The 16028-nt window shown below is 36.4% G+C and overlaps 1 protein-coding gene across 1 annotated transcript; it reads right to left on the bottom strand.

The window, feature by feature from the left end:
* Window positions 1-138: 138 nt before the first annotated feature.
* On the bottom strand, window positions 139-15424 carry LOC117119229 (caseinolytic peptidase B protein homolog). Its single transcript, XM_033264037.1, has 13 exons — window positions 15147-15424; window positions 13039-13093; window positions 11423-11509; window positions 10728-10831; window positions 9923-10051; window positions 9429-9526; window positions 7556-7670; window positions 6435-6512; window positions 5345-5607; window positions 3520-3676; window positions 2242-2435; window positions 1570-1674; window positions 139-853 (listed from the first exon to the last, which is right to left on the bottom strand). Exons 1-13 carry the CDS (start codon window positions 15412-15414, stop codon window positions 617-619), a joined length of 1890 nt encoding a protein of 629 aa, XP_033119928.1. The 5' UTR covers window positions 15415-15424; the 3' UTR covers window positions 139-616.
* Window positions 15425-16028: the final 604 nt, after the last annotated feature.

The raw sequence follows: 16028 nt of genomic DNA, 5'->3' as shown, positions 1-16028 counted from the left end.
ATTATTTTGAACAATTTTTGCGAGAGGAGAGGGCCGCAGTGGCTACCCCTCCCCCTGAATTTGCCACTGAAAATATGATGCCCCATAAAAATGTTTATGTGAGAATTAATTCACTTAAAAAAATACTCAACTCAAATATTTCTATACATACTGTTTATTACTTCAACAATGGCAGTAGGCCTACATAGAAAATAAATTTGAAGATTGCTAAATTGGTAATAAGATGAAACTGTTCAAGGTAGTACTGTAAATGCAGTAAACAAATCAATGAAATAAAAAAATAAAGGGGGGGGGGGAAACAAATGAAGAAGTTTGCTTTTGGCATATTCTTGGCCCATGAGAACAAATATAAAATTAAATTAAACCTCAAACATTGAGAACCAAAACCGTAGATGGAGATCACTAAATTGCACACACACACACACAGCCAGAAACAGGTGAACAGCAGTGACAGATACAGGAATTTGAAATAGAGGGAAGGGGGCCCCATTGAAGGACTCTCAAAGATGGAGAGTTTATACCCACCTCAGCCCTGTTGGGGCTAAGGTAAGAAAATATATGATGACCTCTGATGACCACAATTGCACTCTCAGACTTAAAAATTATTTTGGAAGTTTTAGAAAAATGCATCATGTATTCTTTCTGCAATTGGGACATGGGGTAAATCTAGAGTTTGTTTTTTCCCTTTCTCCGTAATTTGGAGTCGGATTGCGGGTTCCTTCGGTTGCTGCTTTGTCGTCTCCTTGCTAAGTTCATCGTTTGGATTATCAACTGTAATGTTAAGATGACAACCTTTCTTGATAAGCTGCTGTTCTTGCGCGGCCGCCAACTGGTTTACCACCCTTCGTTCTACCTGAAGAGAATAGTTCAGTTTCATGAGCTTTTTGTTATGAAAACATCTAATGAAAATCAAAAAAATATAGTGCAAGCTTCTGTATGCTAAAAAATAAAAAGTCTAAAATTTTGAAACAAAAATCAAATACAGTATCATAATATAAATAAAATATTAAAATATTCAGAAATTTAGACCTGCATTTATTGGACAATAACAATAACAAATTGACAATAACTTGACAATAACAAAGAGGGAAAATTCTAGGGAAGCAATGCAGCAGAAGGATCAGAACAATAGTTCGATACTCCATGCATATGAGCCTAAGAGGATTAATTCAAGTCATTTATTCATTTTGATTTGTCACTGCTGCAAAATGTACAGGGTGTTTTCTATTTGGAGCAATGTAGAATGTAACAACTTCATGGTAATTTAACTGCACATGTATGACGTTTATGTTACATTCTCTCCTGAAATCAGTTTGTCAGCTACATACAAGGTATGTTCATGCCAGAAAGAGGACTGTACTATATTAAACATTGATGCATCTGTCTTCTCAACATACCTGCATATGCAGCGTAAAAAAAAAAATCAAAAGTAGAATGCACACGACCACAGTCACGGATAATTTTTCCATTCTACGTTTCCGTACTACGTTAATGTTCTACGTTGCCAATCGAAAGCTCCCTATTAGCTAACATTATGAATAACCTTTGACATTTCACCTATGAACTTACTTCATGCTTGATTGATCTTGCCCCATAATGTACATTGTAACCATCTGCCAGTACATCCAGTACCTGTCTGTCCCATGTCAGCTCTATGTTGTGTTTCTGTTCAGCCTGAAAAATGACAAATAATATAAAGCGAGATGAACCAAGAAAGGCTGCTATGGAGAAATGCTATGACACAATTATACGACAGGGATGATAATGATCATGTTATCCCATTAATTAACGTGTCAGTGTGAAAAATATTCCACTCATCTAAATACCAGCGTCCAATATAAAGCAATAAAAAATCCTTTGTGTTGGACAAAAAAATCTTAGGGTAGGACTAAGAGGAGAATTAGTTACATGAGTGAACTTGTTGATAGGCTGTGAAGTGGTTAACACTATGTTTCAGTACAAGGGGCAAGTAATTCATGGCATATTGTGCTGTGAGACTCCGGTAAAGAGCGCTATATAAATGCTTGAATATTATTAATTTTATTATTATCACTGTCTTCTAAGGTCATTATTATCATTGTCTTCTAAGGTCACTACCTAGAAGGGGCTTGCAGGCCTTGTTTGGGGGGGGGGGGGAAATTAATTTAAATGTTATAATTTTCTTTGATGTACTGTACATACACATCACATACAGTGAAAATATAACTTAAGCCTTGAGCCTAATGATAAAATATATCATACCCTTTTTGCCCAGAAGTCCAGTTCTTTCTTAACCAGTTTAATAAGCTCAGACCGAGAGAATGGCAAGAAATACACCATCTCATTGATTCTACCGAGAAACTCATCTCGTTTGAAATGTCTTTTTAGTATTGGTTGCACTACCAACTCCTTAAACCTTCTAGAAACTGTGATTTCCTCTTCAACAGTTGTGTTTTCTGAAGTTAATAATATTAATGCAAAAAATAAAACAAAATTATTTTTTATTATGACATATAAAGACAAATATAATATAAGGTAAGGGGTTCAAAAGGGTTCACTGTGCAAATTGCTTCTGTATTTGACCAAGGCACTTTATCCAAGTTGTCTCCCTCCACCCAGGAGTATATAAGTGGGTAGCTGAGCAAATTGAGTGCAAAATGCGCTGATATATTTCATGTCACAAACTATGGAATTTCCCCCATAGGCATCATTCCAATGACTGGGGTAATAATGTGGAAAAGTGCTCTGTGACTTAGTTGTGTAGAGCGCAATATAAAAACGTACATTATTATTACCATTATTATTATTATTATTATTATTATTATTATTATTAAAGATTATTTCCTATTAAAGACATAAAAAGAATAAGATAACAGGTAATCATACTTATATAATATTATGTATACTGTTTATTTGTTATCTCAAAACAGCAAGTAACATGGTACCACAGGACAGAATCAATAATGCTACACTTTGTATGAGAGTTTGACAGGGAGCAAGTTTAATAAGGCTAATAAGATGATTGGGCCAGAATCTCAAAATTCTTATGGGAATTTCAAGCAACCTTTACTGTTACATGGTACAGTAAGAGACACAACATTATAACCTGACTGTGCGCACTCTTATTTGGAATGGATGGATTTATTCGGTACAAACACCAAGGACAACTCACAAGAGTCTGAAGAAGACTTATTTCTACTGGGGTCCTTCTGGTGGTCTTTGTGGCAGTACACTCTGACCTCTTTTTCAAAGGGTGTACTGTGTTTTTAAATGTGCACATGGGCCTTCTATGCCCATGGGACTAACAGCTTAAACGTTTCATCTGAAAGATGGTGTCCTATCGTAACTTGCATTTCAGCCCTCAAGATGAAATACAAGGAGAGCAGTGATAGGGATAGAGCCGGGGACAAAGAGACCTCCATGGTTCAATCATCACACGGTGGCTACTACCAGTTTAGCTGACTGAGCAAAGTTGTTATCAGGAATGTCCTAATAAAATAGAATAGGCGTTAATGCCTGACGTAATAGTAGTGCACAAACCTAGGTTAGCTTTATGTCGTTGTCTACTGATCTCTTCAGCTTCCGTCCTCAGCTGTAGGCCATGATTAGCAATTTCATCACTTGCTAAATTTGAGGTCATCACAAATATAGCATCTTTACATTCAATTGTAGTACCTTTGCCATCAGTAAGACGACCCTGATTAGATAAAAAAAAAAAAAACAACATATGTGGTAGACTCTAGCAAAACCAATTGCTTGTCGTCAAAAACAAAATTCCCATGACAGGCCTTGAATTTGGGGATTTTATGGGCAAGGCCTCCGGTATGACATGATTTTGAAAGGCACCAAGGCCAAATGGAAAGGCAGCAAGGCTAAAATTTAAAATATAAAAGGGCACCAAGGTAAAATTTGATTTAGCCTCAGTACTAGTCTCTCGCGAGTGCCTTGATTCTTCTAGGCCAAGCCAAGCAAGGCCTAGCCAAGCCTTCGTTGTCAATGGTAAAATGACTTTGTTTAGAGTATTAACTATTAATTGTCAATTCAATTTTGGAATATACTTTAGTTTTTTGCGGCGGTCGGCGATCGTAAACAAAACAGTCAAAGTTCAACATCTGATGTTGTTGCTCAGTGCGTCGTCATCGGAGAGGAGGCCACACCTCTAAATTGGCCGTCATCCAATGGATTAGCCGAGTGTCAACCAATTAGGTTAATTTCACACGCTTGACCTGCGATGACGTCAGATCGCCCAAAGCTAGCTGCACAGCATGCAAGCACATGTTTTCAACTACAGTAGTACATGTTTACTGCAATTACCGCTGAGTCAGACGCATGCGCACACAACGGTAACCGCAAAAACAGTCCATATCAACACACATGGAAATTCTCTTGTTCTGTCGCTGCAACCTTATCTAGGCCTAGGCTAGTCTAGGATTCGCCTAGGCGACCTACGTTTTTGGCTTTTGTGTTTTCTTTCGGGATTTGAACGTTCTTCAGATATATTTTACGTGTCAAACGATCTATATTAAGCATCGTGAGGGCACCGAGGCCAAGGCTTCAAAAGGGCAGGCAAGTAGTGGCCGTCGTCGTGCTTCATTTTCAGGGGCACCAAGGCTAACTGGGAGGGCACCGTCGGCAATGGCCGCTGTAAAATTCGAGGCCTGCATCATGTATTGACCACTGCATGTTGGACAAAAAAATAAATTATCATATCTTTGCATTTGATATTCCTTTTTAATAATTTTTGCATCAGTTATTAGATTTTGACCTCAGATAACAAAGTTTTAATAATGTCATATTGATTTCTTTGAGACAAGAGTTTGTACTAAATAGAGTAAGGCACATGTATAAATGAAAATCACTATTAGTATTAAGTAAAACGCTACTAAAGAAAAGGCTTTATTATTATTATTTCATAACTAAGCTTTTGCTATCTTACATATAGTATAGGAAATTTGGATTCTTTATTCTATATTATTGGTCAGGACATTTTAACTGAATTTGATCATGAGAATTCAGGTCTAGCTGAACCTACTGTAAGCGTCCTCCTTCAGGTCAAGGCAAATGGTCACTTACGAGGTGGTTGCTTACAAGAGTACACACCATGAATAAATAATCAATACTGAACAATAATCATTACTATTTTAATAAGATATTATTACTGTGAATCACTTCCTATAAAGACACTACAGAAAAATCCTATTTTTAAGCAAAAATTGGTCACTGTCACTTACTTGAGGAATGATGAATCTAATTAAAAACAGCTTAAGAGGTCGTTGCCCATGAGGTTTAACTGCATACGCTCTCTGCATCTAAAATCTCATCAATATAGTTTGATGTCATTTCCAGGCAATCTCTTATAACTTACCTCATCAAACAGCTGCAGCATGACTGTCAAGATATCTGGATGTGCCTTGTCCACTTCATCAAACAGGACAACAGCGTTTGGACACTGTTTCAGCTTCTTGGTCAGCTGACCGCCCTGTTCATGCCCAACATAGCCTGGTGGCGAGCCAATGAACTTGGCCACTTCGTGCTTCTCCTGGTACTCAGACATGTCAACTCTTATAAATCCTTTCTTGCTGTCTTTATGTAGGTATCTCGCTATTTGTTTGGCAAGCTCTGTCTTACCTTTAAATAAAGAAATTATGTCATATCAGCCAATCAGGAGCAGAATTGCATAGTCAAGTAGACAGGAAACAATTTATAAGAGATTGCTTTTCCTGAATTTATTAGCTGCCAAATGTAATTTTAAAAAAAGAAAAAACATTTTTTTTTCAAGCTAAAATATTGTAAAGCCATAGTGATCTATCAGACTCACTCTCAACAACCAAATCAGATTAATAATTTAGTAGCAATGAAGTCAACTGTTATCAGTCAATGACGGCCAAATGTACTCTTGCAAGAGACGGCAAAACTCAAGTAACAAGTAAGTAACTGTCAGCTGTACTTCGGCATTCTGATCCTAGTACAAGCTACATTACTATGCTGGTCACACTAATTTAATGAAGACTTATAAAGCTTCATGCCAACAACGTTTTTGCACTTTAGATATTTACTCCAGGTCACTGGATCAAACACATATTGAACACATACTTTCTTAGGGCGAAATAAGTAATGTTGCAGCTGTAATCAGTACATTTCACCTACATGTACTCCTGGTTGTAGAGCGACAATAGGTAAAGTGCCTTGCTCAAGGACACAAGAGAAATGCAGAGCAAGGAACTGAACCTCTGCCTCAAGGTTGAAAAAATGTACCGAAATGCTCATTATTTTGTTCCTTGTACTGTACATCACATTGTTAGATGGGTTAGCTTAGCATGCATATCACCTTGAGGTTAGAGGTCACACGGAATACTTTGTATGTCTTTATGCAAGGCAATCTGATTTTTTCTCTTGACCCTCAATGCAAGTGGTGCCATAATTGATAATATTATGAAATTAATCAGGCTACTTACCAATTCCTGAAGATCCTAGAAAGAGGAAGACCAGAGGATGGTCATCATCCATCCATCCATTCTCCTTTCTCCTGATTGCTGATGAGAAATATACACATCAACTTATGTCAATTGACTCAAGATGATTTTAATGATGGTGATGATGATAACGATGATGGTGATGATGACGATGATGATGATGTGATGATGACTGTAATAAGGAAAACGTTGTAGACAATGACTTGTTGTAGTGATGGTGGTGGTGATGACAACAATGATGATGATAACAGTGAAGATGACGATAACAGTGAAGATGATGACAACAATGATGATGATAACAGTGAAGATGATGACAACAATGATGATAACAGTGAAGATGACAACAATGATGATAACAGTGAAGATGATGACAACAATGATGATGATAACAGTGAAGATGATGACAACAATGATGATGTTAACAGTGAAGATGATGACAACAATGATGATGATAACAGTAAAGTTGATGACAACAATGATGATAACAGTGAAGATAATGACAAGAATGATAACAATGAAGATGACAACAATGATGATGATAACAGTGGTGGTGATGACAACAATCATGGTAGTAAAATAATTATGATAAACCTTTAATGAGAAATGATCACATGAAGACAATAAAGATCAAGATTATGATCATCTACTATAAAATTGAAAACAACGATGAAATGTGGTGATTATGTTTTTAATCTAGGATAGCATACTGTAGAATAGGAATTATTATTTGTGAAAGGATAATTCCCGGAAATTAAAAGAATTGTTTCCAGTGTAGTCATTTTTGTGGTGAACTGGACATTACACCAGGAAATTCCCTGATACTTTCCAAAGAGTGCAATGCATTCTTTAATGACCATGTGTCATATTACACAGGGATCAAGAGAATAAAACATCTCAAAAGATAGAGCACAATCATTAATTGTATTTCGGCCCTCCGACTGAAACACAATGAGAGCACTGAAAGGAATTGAACCAGCGATCAAAGATTTGGAATGATTTCAATGGTTCAGCACGAAGTGGCTACCACCAGTTTAGCCGTCTGAGCTGAGCTGCTCCCTTTAATTGTGAGATATTAATATTTTTTTCAATAAGCAGGTACGTACTTGCAGCAACTGTAGTGATAGCGCCCTCTTGTCCAATAATATTTTCTTTTAATCTCTGTTCTAATGGATAGCGCCTTCTCTCTTCTAATGCTCTCTGTTCCTCAACAGCTTTATACTATGGAGATAAATTGACAATAATGATAATCATAGTAAAAATGTTGGCCTTACATACTGCATAGGAATAGTTCCCCCTACCATATATTATGATTCATGACAGTAAAACTTACACAAAAAAGACTAGCACCTTCAATCAATGAACCTGAAAGTAGGATAATATGATTCATTATAATGTAATGTAGTATTAAGGTTCAATGGTATTACCTTGCATAACCATTGGAATCAATACCCTTCACCTGATAAATGCCTTAAAGTGGTTTGACAGTTTTAATGGTCAACTTGAGTATACAGATAATCTAATAATGTAACTGGACATTGTATAACTTTACCCTAGTCAGTTGGACTTGGCCTTTCTCACACTATGAATCTATGATTGTCAGTTTTGAGCCTAAGCCTTAAGTTTGGGATACATCTTAATTAGCAGTTTTTTGGTAAACAAGTTACTAAATCAGAGAAAGAATTTCTCTATGATCTAATCAGAAACTCTAAAAGTATGGGGTGACTTACTTGAGACACACCCCCCATTACGTAAAGTATAATAGGCAAACACCCCCATATCACTGAGTCAGTAGTTAGATTCAATTTAGTAGTTAGGAGTACACCGAAGAAAAGTATGGAGCTGAGCTGACAAAAAAGGGTTCTCTAACATCGAAACCTGGAGTTTAGCTGATTGTAACCAACGTACAGTTTGTGTGAATAAAAGTTTGCAGTGTACTAAAAGGAACTGTGTTATACTACTCATTAAAGGTCTCCAACAACTAACCTATATTTAACAGTAAGCACTTTGCATCTAAAACTAATCAACTCCTTGATTTCCACAATTCTCAGCATCTTAAGCCGGGTAGTCACTGTACCTGATAGTCATTGGCTGACGCGATTTTATAGAGAACGCAACGCCACAACATGGGCGCAATGGATTGTTCTTAATGACTATATGTTTAGACTGCTGGCACCAATCAATAGATGACGTCGCGTCTTCTAACACTCACAGGAAGTGAAGTTGGATTTTGTCAGCTGATGCTTGTATAACCGTCATACAACGAAATGAGTGCCCAGCTTTAGGCTTTAGGCAATAAAATGCGTCTAGACTGGTCTAACACAAGGCTGAGGCAATTCATTCAAACACTGGGATGTTGCTTTAGAACAGGATGGGGACAACATATATCGTTTCTGCAAGAAATATGTAGGTACTTCTTCATTCGAGGCCTAACTACAGTATGTGGACAACTTCTAACTATCAACCACATACATCATCAATACATGTAAAGTTTTTTTTATTTTCCCTGAGAACAATGTCTTATAGTACAGGATAGTAGTTAAACACCATTAGCTTGCTAGAGGTAATGGACCTTCCTGTGTAGTATTCAACAGCAATTGCGGAATTTATACGAACGAACAAGGTTACAACAGAAAGGCTCTATGGCCACCAGTCTTATAATTGGATGGCAAATGTCAAGCCAAGGAAAAGGGTCATACGCAGGCGTGGATCTAGGCCTCTGAATGTTTGCCGTGGCGAAGGTCTGGGTGAGAGATAAAAATTCAAAAAGTATTGTAGGCCTAGCAGTGCTGGATCATCATGTGAGTTTCAACTTGCAAATATTCAGTTAATACATTTCTTTTTAACAGAAATGACATAATAGCGTAATATCTTTTTCAAACCCCTAGATAATGTGAGCCACTGTGGACCAGCCCCAATGAACCCATCTATGTGACAGTCAGGGTGAGCTCTGGATCCTCTACATGAGCTTGGTCTTACCTTCTTTGCATAACTTTCTATCAGTTGCTTCATTTCTCTAGTTCTAGCATAGTCTGCAGGTGAATGACCATTTTCATTCTCTAGTGTTGGATTAGCACCTACAAATAAGAGAGCACAATAATAAACTAAATGAATTATATATGGGACTACATGGGACTTTCACTTTTAATGTAGAAAAAAAATTCATATTTTACATTATTTTGTTCATTACTTGCTTAAATACTTGCTAGAAGTGCTGGTCATTTATTGAAGTTATAAGCTTAAAACGACCCATCCAATTCAGAAATCGAAAGTTTCAAATCTTCAGTACAAGAGTAGTTATTTATTTGCAATCAAACCTTAATTTATTTTTACCATTACATTCATATTTCTTTCTCAATTTAAATATTTCCTTTTAATTTCTTGTTTAAAATCATACCATACAAGCAGAAAGTAATTACTCATCTACTGCCCCCTATAGTCAAACACAAAAAAAAATTGCTAGACTCACTTACCAGCCTCCATCAATAGTTGGCAGATATTGGTATCATCAACTAATGTGGCATAATGTAGAGCTGTACAACCTTTGAATGAGGCACGGTTGCTAAGACGATCACAGAACTCATCCTCTCTTACCACAAGCACTATGGTGTAAATATAAATATGAAAGTATAATACATACTCCAAGTATTGAAATACATTAATTACGTCATCATCAGGATTGGATCATTCCTGATGATGACATAATTAATGTCGAAATATTGAGTCCCAACACGATGGCGTGTATTTCAATACTTGGAGTATGTATTATACTTTCTTATTTGAGATTAATCAGTGGACCTTTTGGTTTTTGGAAAATATAAATATTGTTATCATAATAAGTAGTTCATTAAATAAACATTAGTGTTTAAATATATTAATTATATTGCATATGATTTACATCTCAGAAATCATTCATTTTCACTAGTTTGACTAGACTTGAACTACTGCATATTTATAAATTTTGATATATATTTTTTATATTAAAATTCTCCTGGCAACAAAAACACTTCACAAAAACATTTTTAAAAAAACACTGCCAATGAAGGGGAAGGATAATAGGTAAAATACACCTTAGAAACTGCTACTCCCCTTATTGAACAAAGCAAGTTAAACTAGATAAAAAAAAATATCCTATAATAAATATGAGATATTAATGTATAGCATTTGCAAAAAATGTATAGTTTGTTCATCAAGTTACTATGCAAGTTCCTTTTTCTAGTTTACACTAAATGCCAATTTGAATAAATTTAATAAATAAAGAATTAAGTAAAAGCGAACCTTGTAGAGAGTTTAAACCTGTTTCTCTTGCTTTGTGGTAAGTGCTTGTAAAATCATCCCCTAAGTTTGGATCAGCTCCAGATTCTAACAAAAACTTAACAGCTCTGAAATGTACAATTATTTTGTTAAATTTCTAAATATTCTATACACACTATCAAAGTGGCACATCCAGACACGATAGTATAATACATACTCCAAGTATCGAAATGCACGCTATCGTGTCAGGATTCAATATTTCAACATTAATTATGTCATCATTAAGAATTACACATTGCCTTGAAAATTAAAAAGGCCCATAAGGATAACCTGGACAAGCTGAGAGGGCTTTGAGTAATGCCCACTAGCCAACTAGCTAGTCACTCCCAGTCACAGACCAAATAAGTCATGCATGTATGACACATTTGGTGATCTTTAACTGGTGACAAGCTGTATACAACAATAAATACATGAGATTTATACAGTACTCTAATAAAAATAGTATTTCAATAGCTAAACACATTGACAGTGTGATTAGGAAGTTTAAACTTGGGATTAGAAGGCAAACCTAACCAATACACGAAAAAAAAGTACCCAAAACTGAATTTGAGTAAATTTTAAGAAAGTAGGGTTTAATTGATTGAGTGATTTGACAGGGAATGACCCTGGGGTAAAATGAGTTTGCTTAAACTGTAAGAGGTTTCAAGTGATTTATTTACCTTTCGTTTCTGTTGATTGCTGCAACCATTAAAGCTGTCCATCCTAATTTATGTCTCTCATTTACATCTACTCCCTGAGTGACTAATCTGAAAACAAATAAAATTAATTTTTTTAATCTTAATTCAAATTGCATGATAGGCTGCATTGTTTAAGTACATACACTGTACATATGTACGTATGGCCTATACATATTTTTAGAGAGGAAATTACAAAAAAGGTACAGTAATTATATTCTATGTTTAGCTTTTATTCAAGCATAAAAGGAATGTTGAAAATTATCAGGAATGATGAAAATTAAATAGTTCTGAAACAGAAGAATTTAACATGAAAATGATTTTGACAGCCTAGATTGAAATTTAATAAGGTACGTTTTAAATTGTCAAATCATAACACCCCCAATCTCAACAAACAATCACATGAGAATTGACAATTAAGATGGAACAGATGAAGCAACATTGTATGTGTGGACTACAAGGGTTTAAGTTGGAAGTCATTTCGGGGATATCTGGTTAAACAACCTTTAACATATCTAATTTCATTTTATATATGTTGAAACTTGTGGTACACCATGTAAATAGTTCTGAAAAGAACTGTTGTAGTTAAGAAAGTCTCGACGTTTCAATTGAGTTGCTTCAAAGGGGGATGGGAACTCCCACCTACTGGAACTATGAATTTGTTTATCATCAGCACCAAGGGTTTAGCCAAAAAAACAAAATAGGCCGTCCAAAATGGTTACCAGTGGGCATATGGCACTGAGCTGATGGGTGGGCCACGCCCATCTTTGGGAATCCCCACCGAATATCAGTACGAAAACAACATACCAATCAATAAATGTTGTATTTATCAAACGTAAATATGATTTAGCTTTAGTTAAATGTAACATTCGATAGATTTGAAGAATATAAAGAATTTGTCTAAACCGTCTCGGTGAAAGTGGCCGTCCTAAATAATTGTAGGCCGTCCAAAAGATGGCCGGACGGCCCGCTGGCTAAGCTTATGATAAGCACTGACTTCCATGAGACAATTGATAATAAAGCAGTGAAAACATGCAAATATTATGAATGTGCAGGAGACTGGATATTTTCCAGGAGATCCTTGCTAGCTTGCGGGAGAGCCGGAAGCTGTCCAGATTTTTGTGAGACTCCCCTGGGAATGGGATGGTTACTATCAGGAATTGAACCCAGAACCCTGGGATTTAAGGCAACCACCTTCATATCCACCAAGCTATTCTTTCAACCCTCTACAAGGCTTAAAATGAAGTATTGTGGAGTGTTTGGTAGGATTTTAAACTTAGGATCACACACCAAACAATGGGCCACCAAGCTTTTTAAGGTCCAGTGGCAGATTCAAGGAGGGGGCCCTCCCTTAAATCTTTAGAAATTTAAAAATGAAGAAAAAAAATTTGATTCAAATTTTAAGTTTGAGAGTTTCCAGCTTGAGATGCAATAATCATACATTTTCCTTACCTCAGCCCCAACCACAATGGAGGCTGAAGTGGTATAGACAACCCTCCACCTGTGAAAGACCCTACCTGGGTCCCCTCTATTTCAAATTCCTGGATCTGCCAGTGAGCTTATTTAGCTTATTCTATTATATACACAACCATGCAAGCTACCTTTTGAGTGTTTCAACATCATTAGTCCGTGCTGCTTGAAGGAAACGCTCATTACCTGTTTTAAGAAAAGTAAATAATTAATGTCCGTTATTGACAAAAGCGATCAACAAAATACCAGAATATATAAAAAATAAAATGGAATATTGTTTAAATGTAAACATATTCACAGGGATCCCAAGTTGGATGAAGTCATTTCCAGGAGATCTGCGGTGGTGGGTCGAAGGGTGGGGGGAAGGGCCGTTCAAAGATGGAGAGTCTAGACCACATTCAGCCCCACCATGGTTGGAGAAAGGAGGTATATACCTCCTTGGTTGGAGTTAAGGTAAGAACATTTATGATATGGCACTTCAAGATGGCTGGAAGTGGTCCTCTCAGACTAAATTTAAATATACAGTAATCTTCATTTCTCCCAGGCTTCCCCCTCCTCTGAATCCACCACTGATCTGGTTTTTATTTTCCTGCACAACCAGGTACCCATCTGCACTGACTTCCGTGAGAAAATTGATAAAGCAGTGAAAACATGCAAAATTATAAATTTCCGGAAGTGTGGGAGGCAGTCCCAATTTCGATCCTGAAGACTTGGGACCAATGTATTCAAACAAATTCACAACTCACACATGATGATACCGACATGCTTCAAGGCTAAATTTGGGGGTTGCATCACTATTCATTTTCGTAAAGGACTTTACCATGTGGTAACCGCTGACACCCTCCGTGGAAATGTACTGTTAACCCCAGGCATTTCTCATCTTATGTCTGCCATTTTTTCGGACTCGCCATACTCATTTCTGTTTGTGAATAATCTGCAGTGCATTCTTTGGTAATTTATTAGTTCATTGTATCGAAGACGGTTGCTTAAGTGATTCGAGTAATAACACAATGTGCAATGACCTTGCTGTCCTTCTATGATAAAGTGGTTTTTCATAAGTGGAATTACGAATTATAATTAAAAATAAAATGATCATATGTTTATTAATTTTATTCATTTATTTTGGTATCAAACATCAACAAATACAAACCTCAGCCATGGCATGGGGTGAAATGATTTTGCCTAGAGGCTAGACAATCGGGCCCCAAGATTATTGGGCCAAATTTTAAACCATGAGTGTTTTGATGCGTCATCGCTGGTGGTCGGTGGCTTAGCACTGATCAGTAGCTAGGCCTAGCACTTCATTTCATTCAATCATTTCATTTTATTTATTCGACCAATACACATTTACAAAAGGTACAGTACAACAAGAATTAACACATCTTGCATGCCCCCCCCCCCCCCCCCCCCCCCCCAAACAACAAAAAAAAAAAAAAAAAAAAAAAAAAAAATAAAAAAAAAAAAAAAAAAAAAAAAAAAAAACGCCAACAAAAAAAAAAAAAAAAAAAAAAAAAAAAAAAAAAAAATCAAAATTGCTCTTACTTAGTATGTAATAACTGATATATAATTTATATAAGGAGAAAATTACCGAAATTATCTTATTACAAATAAGTTTAGTATTAATAAAATAAAGTAGGTCTTCGTTTGTTTTCCTAGCTCACTCAAGACATACCAAGCTATTTTTTTGGACTGAAAAATATCAATGATTTTTCATTTCATTGCGCATGCACAGTGGGCAGTTGGGTTCCGGTGTCGGATCAATAAACACGGCGTACTATGTAGGCCTAAGCGGATTATGACCGGTTGAGCCGCCGACAAGTTGAGTCGCCGGTCATTTCTATGGAACGCCAAGCACGTCTCTCAGTGAATGCAATTATACAACTTCATTTAATTTTATAAAAATGTAGTACATAAAATTACATTTTTAATATGATTTTGCAATTATACAACTTCATATATTTTTATAAAAATGTTGTACATAAAAATATCAAAATTCTAATTTTCAATTACACAATTATACATCACGAACGGCAATACGAGCAAATCAAAGACTGACAAGACTGTGGGATGAATATGTATGTAGCTGGTATCTGGGGGGTTCATTCACTGATGACATCGGCAAGCCGACTACATTCACTGAGAGACGCGCTTGGTGTTCCATAGAAATGACCGGCGGCTCAACCGGTCATATCCCGCCTAAGCCTAGCCTAGGCCCTGTCTGTGCCTAAAATAAGCCTACCTGAATTTGCAGTTGTATGTAAACAATATGCTACGCTGCTAAACACCATCGCTGCTGAAGCAATCCCACTGGCTTGATTCACTGGCTTATTAACACACCGACTTAATTTTCTCGAACATGAAGATATTTCTCTACATCGCGTTGCGCTTTTGAGTACTGAGGTGTAACTTCTAGCAAATCGACAAGACAATAATTGTTTAGCCTGTGAACTTTTTACACTAAAAACATTTGATATCAATTGTACCAAACGCGTGCACATCGCCATCATTTTTTTTTATTTTTATCAATTTTATGAATAGGATAGTGCCCTCTCGATAGAGTTTGTCACCGACATCATGAGAGGGCGCTAGACTTAAATTTTCTGATTTTCTGTAGCTTTTCTGCAGAGCTGATAGAGGGTACCTAGCAAAGATCTTATAAACACAAGATAGCGTTCTCCGCGATTTACGCGTAACAAATAGAAGCATCGGTCAAGGTTCAAAAGTTTCCAATTTAGCAAGAGGGCGCCATCCATGCGCTATTATCAGAGCCGTAGATAGAGAGAGTTTGGCCAACTTGGCTCATGGGCGCCATGTTGTCACCGAACAGCGTGCGCGCATATAGCTTTATAACATTTTATAAAACATTGATGCTGCATAAACTTTCTTTCATTATTCTGTTCATGAGGACAATTCAATTAGGGATTTTAACATATCATTGTAAATATCATATACTGTATAATCATATATAACTTTGGAATTAATTAATCAGTGACGTGCTGTATTATTTCGAGAAGATAAAGTGAGGACGATTCTTTTTTTTTTTTTTCGTTACGATTATCTTTTTGTTTTGAAAGTCTATCATGGCCTATACCTAGTTGCTAGCAGCCTACTCTATATAGCA

This window comes from Anneissia japonica, unplaced genomic scaffold (assembly GCF_011630105.1).
Source record: "Anneissia japonica isolate Jap-2015-1 unplaced genomic scaffold, ASM1163010v1 scaffold2692_len624387_cov171, whole genome shotgun sequence".
NCBI lineage: Eukaryota > Metazoa > Echinodermata > Crinoidea > Comatulida > Comatulidae > Anneissia > Anneissia japonica.
The sequence above is the reverse complement of the archived record's forward strand: the minus strand, read 5'-3'. Positions and strand labels throughout refer to the sequence as shown.